Source organism: Bison bison, unplaced genomic scaffold (assembly GCF_000754665.1).
Source record: "Bison bison bison isolate TAMUID 2011002044 unplaced genomic scaffold, Bison_UMD1.0 scf7180017864080, whole genome shotgun sequence".
NCBI lineage: Eukaryota > Metazoa > Chordata > Mammalia > Artiodactyla > Bovidae > Bison > Bison bison.
This window is the reverse complement of record NW_011494652.1, coordinates 1,577,190-1,584,438: the sequence shown is the minus strand read 5'-3', so window position 1 is coordinate 1,584,438 and position 7,249 is coordinate 1,577,190. Positions and strand designations below refer to the sequence as shown.

At 56.7% G+C, this 7,249-nt stretch overlaps 1 protein-coding gene across 1 annotated transcript in view; it reads right to left on the bottom strand.

Moving 5' to 3' along the window:
* The window catches only part of SHANK2 (SH3 and multiple ankyrin repeat domains 2), a 563,331-nt gene that overhangs the window by 468,262 nt on the left and 87,820 nt on the right, over positions 1-7,249 (bottom strand). The window contains exon 3 of the mRNA XM_010837814.1: positions 5,574-5,792. Within this exon, the coding sequence (XP_010836116.1) occupies positions 5,574-5,780 (207 nt within the window). The 5' untranslated portion in view covers positions 5,781-5,792. The remainder of the gene's footprint in view (positions 1-5,573; positions 5,793-7,249) is intronic.

Here is a 7,249-nt window from a genome sequence, read left to right as displayed (position 1 = left end):
GGGGGGGCAGGGTCACCAGGTCCCTACTCCAGCGCCCCGCAGGGATGAGCAGGGCTGCACCCAGGGGCCAAGAAGAAGTGAAGTCGGTCTGACCCAGTGACCTCAAGCAATGAAAGCGTCCAAAGTCGAAAACAGGCATGACCTACGGCCAGAAACACCCCGCCTTGGATGCTCCACGGAAACCGAACCCTCCACGGGGAGGATCCCCCGATGTTCCCTGGCAGGGACAAAAATCCAGGTATTTTGCGGGTTTTTTTTTTGGCCATGTCCTGTGGCATGCAGGATCTTAGTTCCCTGACCAGGGATCAAATCCTCGCCCCCTGCATTGGAAGTGTGGATTTTTAGCCACTGGACTGCCAGGGAAGTATCTAAAAATCCAGACATTATGCACTGCTGCTGCTGCTAAGTCGTTTCAGTCGTGTCCGACTCTGTGCGACCCCATAGCCAGCAGCCCACCAGGCTCCCCCGTCCCTGGGATTCTCCAGGCAAGAACACTGGAGTGGGTTGCCATTTCCTTCTCCAGTGCAGGAAAGTGAAAAGTGAAAGTGAAGTCGCTCAGTCGTGTCCGACTCTTAGTGACCCCATGGACTGCAGCCCACCAGGCTCCTCCATCCATGGATTTTCCAGGCACGAGCACTGGAGTGGGGCGCCATCGCCTTCTCCAACATTGCTGCTGCTGTGCACTACTATACTCAAATCTTGACAGATGTGAACTCAAGGTCCGTCTCTCTTCCTTCCTCTGACTGAGCCAGGGGCGGGGGGACAAAGAAGCCCCCTGAGGCTGACTATCCCGCAGAGACCCCTCCTGGCAGGGCTTCTGAGTGGGAGTGTCGCGGGTGTCCCTCCACAAGAACGGGGCAGCTCCCTGCACCAGGAAACCTCAGAAAAGAGAGGCTGGACCTTCTACAAAGACTCAACACTCCCTGCCCCTGGGCCTGTGTCTAAAAGGGCCAACAGACAGACCCCCAAGTCTGACTCACTCTCGAGACCAGAACAAACAGAAATTCAAGTCACTGACAAACCACAGGGACAGGTCAGGAGAAACAGCGCAGAAATAAGGAAGATGTCGCAGGAAAAGGCACAGGGAAAAGGCACAGAGAAATGGAAGGAGGACAGCATGCAAAAGCCAGACAGCAGGCTCAGCTGCTCCGGGTGAAAGCACACCTGAGCAGAAGAAGAGAGAGCTCGGTGCTTTGTGCCGGAGAAAAGTAATAAGCCGTGAAATCTACTCTACAAACAACAACTCGAAAGAGTAATTTCCAAAAAGATCAATCAGAACAGACGCACCTGAACATGCTGTAAAGAAAGGAGGAACAGGGAAGTGACAGGCAATCGAAGCAACGGGGGAAAGGATGACGGAGCGAGAGGCGGAAAAGCCAGTACTAAAGGTGCCTGTACCCCCACGACGGAGAGCAGTGCGGAGGTGCCCGAAAAACTAAAGCCAGAACCCGCCTATGACCCAGCAACCCCACTCCTGGGCATGCTCATAATTAAAAAAGATACGTGCCTCTCAGCGCGCACTGCAGCTCCATTCACAACAGCCAGGCCCTGGAAGCGACCTAAATGCCCACCGACAGATGTGTGTACAGAGAAGACGAGGCACCTACAGCGGAACATTACTCAGCCATAAAAAGGAAGAAATTACGCCATTTGCAGCACCATGGATGGAGCTAGAGATGATCATACTAAGCGAAGTCAGTCAGACGAGCACCATGCAGTGTCACTTACGTGTGGAGTCTAAGACACAAATGAACTCACACAAAACAGAAATAAACTCACAGACATAGAAAATAAACATGGTTACCAAAGGGAAAGACGGGAGAGGGATAAATTAAGAGTTTGGGACTAACGTATACACACATATGAAATAACCAACAAGGACCTACAGTATAGCACAGTGAACCATACTCCGTTTTGTAATAACCTTTAAGGGTAAAGAATCTGAAAGAGAATAGATATTTATACATATTGATACATATATGTGTATACCTGAATCACTTTGCTATATATCTGAAATCAACACAGCATTGTAAATCCACTGTATTTCAATACAAAGGGGAAACTGTGTCATTGAAACAGAGAAGAGCTCCCAGAGAGAGAAAGGGGGAAAAGGAAAAATCTGGGAAACAGACTCTTCAGGAAAAACAGAACGGCCAGCACCAAACACTACCCGGGTGCTTAGTCAACTCAGTCGTGTCTGACTCTTTGTGACCCCAGGGACTGTAGCCCACCAGGCTCCTCTGTCCATGGAATTCTCCAGGCAAGAATACTGGAGTGGGTTGCCACGCCCTTCTCCAGGGGATCTTCCCCACCCAGGGATCCAACCCAGGTCTCCGCACTGCAGACAGATGCTTCACCATCTGAGCCACCTGGGTTAGTAACTGAAGTCAATTCTTTAGGAATCCAGTAAAGAAAAAAAATCAAGTCCTGGACAAGATACTTCTAGCACAAGTTCAGGGCAAGCAGACTATACAACGACATCCCTGCAGGTCTGGGGCGACACAGGCAGGAACAATGGCTCAAGATTCCACAGGAAAACCACACACTAGCTGACATGCTCTTGTACACAGTTCTTATTCTTTGCGGATTATGTATTTGGGGATCTGCCTACTTGCTAAAATTTACTGGTAACCCCAGATCAATACGAGCAGCACCGCTGTGACCACTCGCAGACACAGCAGCCATGCCCGCCCCCAGCCGGCTCCCTTCTGGGCCCGCTGTGATCTTATAAACAGCAGTCTTTATCCGGGTCTATTCAGGGCCCCATTTTGCATTTCGGTGCTTTTTGTTGGTGGTCCTGAGGTTTAAAATGGCCCCCAGGCACAGAGCTGAAGCTGGGTCTGGTGTCCACGGACAAGAAGGCGGTGATGAGCCTCGGGGAGAAACCACGAGTCAGGCGAGCGCCTCCAGGTGAGAGTCAGAGGCTGCTGGCCGTGAGCCTGGCGCTAATCCTGAGTCAACTGCCTGTATTAAATAATACTCTTGACACAAAAGCGCACACGCAACGAGGCTGTGCACTGGTCCACAGATGAGGATGCAGCCAGAGGCACTCGGGACCCTCACCCACTGCATCCCCCGCGGGCGATGGGCTGCAAAGAGCATCACGACCGCCAGCGGTGAGACCAGCGAGACCAGCGGGCCGGTCACTGGGGAAGCACTGCCCACACGACCTCCTCCTGAGAAAACCCTGGACGGTCAGCTCCACCCACATAAGAGGTGGGACGGCACGCAGAGCGGGCGCGAGAGAAGGCCTCTGTGCGCCGGCAATGAGCGGTGACCGTGGGAGAGGCACTGAGACCCCAGGGCTCTGAAGGCTGCAGGCGTCACTCGGGGTGGACGGCGACGCGGGCAGAGCGCCCCACACCAGCAAGAACCGGTGGGTGGGGAGGAGAGGCCTCACATGTACACGTGTGTTGGAGACACGTCTGAAATGTTCATGAAACAATAGTAACAACTGCTCCTGGAGCTGGCCTCTGTGCTTTCCCACAAGACCTGCTGCTGCTGCTGCTGCTGCTGCTAAGGCACTTCAGTCGCGTCCGACTGTGCGACCCCATAGACGCACATGTGAACCACCCCCTCCTCATTCCTGCCAATCCCCAGGGGACTGAGAAATACAACATCTATGTGTCGGGTGCCTGAGGTTTGGAGGGCTGTTTATTACAGCAATTAGCTTAATCCACCCCCAATATACAGGGAGAGAACACTAAGTTCCTTACAGCCAAAAAATAAAAAAACAGGAGGAAAAAAACTAATCAAAAATGAAAACCAATAAAGAGGTCAGCCTCCCAGTGTTTTTGTAATCATTTCCTTTAACTTGATAGATTCATTTGGAAACAAGTCTCTCTTGTGGCAAAAAAAAAACATACTAAAGTTCAGCTTTTTCTTCATTGACCTTTTCTCCCTTTACTTTCAAATTAAGTCACCTTAATGAGGCTGATTTATTAACAGCATATGTACTTTGAGTCTGTGCTTGCCCAGGCCACCCATTACCTGCAACCCCTTGGAGAGACACGTCTGAAACAACCGCTCCTGGAGCTGCTGCTGCTGCTGCTGCTGCTAAGTCGCTTCAGTCGTGTCCGACTCTGTGCGACCCCATAGACGGAAGCCCACCAGGCTCCGCCGTCCCTGGGATTCTCCAGGCAAGAACACTGGAGTGAGTTGCCATTTCCTTCTCCAATGCACATGACCTGAAGCTTTTTATAACAATCACGTAACTTTCATAAGAGATGTCAGATGAGTCGGAAGGAAGAATGAACGCTGGGCCTGCCCTGCTGCCAGGATGGTTCTAGGGCTCAGGTCCGCCTGAGCCCTCCCGGGAAGGTGGGGTCGTGAGAGCTGGCCCTGAGATGACCCCAGAGCACAGCACCCTCGGCCCAGGTAGGGCCCCTCCCCAGGAGCAGGGATTTCCTGGGAGACCTGAGGCGCAGGAGACTGGGCCTTGGGTCAGAGCCCAAGGGCCGCACCGGTGCCATCCGGCCAGGAGGTGGCGCCGCGGGCCGCCCCAGTCCCTCTGACCCCAGTCAGACCCCTTCCCAGCAGGGCCTTCAAGCTCACAGGCTGGAGCCTCCCAGAGGCCGTCTACACCCGCCCCAGCCCCGCCTCTCCCACCTCCTCTCTAAACTCTAACATGAGGGGTCTTCTCGGGCACACAAGCCCCACGGAGACCTAAGGGGCAGAGACGACGAGAAAGGAGATGCCCCAGAGCGGAGCCCACCCAGCACGGGCTGAGACCCCAGTCACCTGATCCCAAGAGACAAGAATCCCCACTGGGAGGCACCCACTCAGCACGAATGTGGGTCTGTGCGCCACCTGCCAGCCTCCAGAAACCCCTCCTGGGGTCACCGAACCTTCCCAGCCTCCCCGCGGGCCTGGACGCCATATCCACCAGCCAGACCCTGGACGTGACTCTGCAGGGGGCTCAGGTCCAGCTCTGCCCAGCCCGAAGGGTTCCCCCACCATGCCTGGTGCAGCCCCCCACCCCTGCCAGGCCCACCCACCCAGCTTCAGCGTGCATCCTGTCCACCCCAGAGGGAGCCCCTCCTGCGTTCTCCAAGGCCCCGGAAACAGCACCACAGCCAGGGATTCCCCTCTACTGCACCCGCTGTGGCCACGGGGACCTCATGCAAATTCACCACTGAAGGAATGTCTCCCTTGTGTGCATAAGACAGCATGGGGCTCGGACCTCAAGGGACGACTCAGGGGCTGCTGGCGGGCAGGGCAGGGAAGGGCACGCCGGGCAGAGCTTGCAGACTCCAGGAAGCAGGAGCCCCAGTGCCAGGGGAGGCAGCAGGGCCTGCCCGGGGCAGGCAGCCCATTTACTAAGGCACCCACTGTGCTCGCTGCCTCTGCAAGGCTGGTCTCTCTGCTCAGAGGCTTGGCCTCCGTCCCTGCACATAGTAGGTGCCACAAGCAGTGAGGAGGGCCCAGCAGGAGGGGGTGGGAGGGGCGCTCGTGGGGAGGGGCAGCAGCAGCAGGGCCTCGGGAACCGCGGGGCAGGGGGCGAGCAGAGGCCCCTCGAGCCCAGGTCACGCCTGCCATGGGCCGGAACGCGGGCGGCGGGCGGGCGGGCTCACCGTCTGCTGCAGGTCCTCGATGACGATGCGCAGCACCAGCGTGTGGGCCTGGCCCTCCTCCGCCCTGGCGCCGCCCGGCTTCTGGGCCGTGGCCCGGATGGTGTCGTAGATGGTCTCCTCCTTGGAACTGTCCGAGTCCGACTCCTCTGAGGAGTCTGAGTAGCTCTGGGCCATCTCGTCCTCGCTGGACGTGGGGCTGCGTGGCATGGCTGTGCGTTTCTACACGGAGAGGGGAGGAGGGAGACAGACATCAGGGGAGGCTCGAGGAGGAAGCCGGGGGTGTGGCAGAGGCCGGTGTCGGAGGCGCAGTCGCAGGCTGGGCGACCGTGGGTAACACACACACACCTCCACACACCCCCACCCCTTCCCGGGCCCGAGCCAGGCAGGACCTGTGGGGGCCCCGAGGGCCCTGCCCCGCTGCTTGGAAACCTAGCGCTTAAAAGGAGCCCGAACTCGCTGTGGCCGCAGCCACAGCTCACGGGGACGGACCGAAGGGGCAGTGGGCGGTCTGAAACGTTCGGGAGTAAGAGGAACAGCTTGCTTTGTTTTTCTTGGAGGAAGAGCAGCAGGCAGAGAGATGCAGGCTCTGGGTCAGAAGGGTACCAAGCTCCTGCTATAATAACCCCCTCTGCTTCAAACATGGCAATGATAGGTACTGTGTAAAAATAGACCCAGCACGCAGGGCCAGGCTCAGAAATGAGATAATCTCCAGGCCCGGGAGCACAGCGGAACCCAAAGGCTGATGGGGGAGGGCCAGGGGTCTCCAAGAGCCTGCGGAGGCTGGGAGGGCAGCTTCCCCACCATCAAGTGCAATAAAAGCCCCCCGGCAAGGACCCACGTGAGGGGGCCAACCGCCATCTCATTCCACGGGCGTTAGCAGGACAGAACTGGGGGCAGGCTGCCCACGAGACACCCCCAGGTCTGTGGGCAGGCGTCAGAAAGGTCAGGCTAAAACCTCCCATGAGACACGCCCAGGACTGTGGGCCCGGCTCAGAAAGGTCAGGCTAAAAGCTGAGACGACCAGGGGTCCTGGGCCGGGGGGTGCATGCCAAACCAGCAATTGCACTTCTGTGTGAACTCGGTAAAGGAAGTCAATGGTCAAGTTCACGGAAAAAGAAAGATGTCCCAGGCTGTTCCCTACAAAACAGGGTGTCCTGGCTAACCCAGCTCACACGCCACCCTAGTCATTCAGGGTCTGCCCAACCAAGGTGTGGTCTCTTCTTCCCACGGACAGTACACCTGAGAGCAGCGTGGACCCCAACGACCCACTCAGGGCCCCGAATGGAGCCCTGAGAAAGGGCCATTCAGACACGGTGTCCTTGTTCAGAAAGGCCGGGAAGACACAGGCCCGTCTGCAGCCTGAAGTGAGGACGACGTGAGCGATGGGGCAGAGGAACCCACGGCAACAGGAACGCCCAAGTGGGGGGCGGGGGGTAGAAAGGGGGTCACAGTGCCTGTGACGTCACTTGTAACTTTCAGTTGACGAGAGAAAGCCAAACTTCAACAAACGTGGGACACAGATGCTTGCAATGCTATTCTCTGTGCGTCTCTTTATGCTGGAAATATTTCACAGAAGAGGTGCGGGGAGAAAAGCAACGGGGAGGGAGGGGAGGAAGATGGCCACCTGTCCGACTACCCCAGGGGCTGGGGTGCATGGCCCCAGAAGCCATTCATTT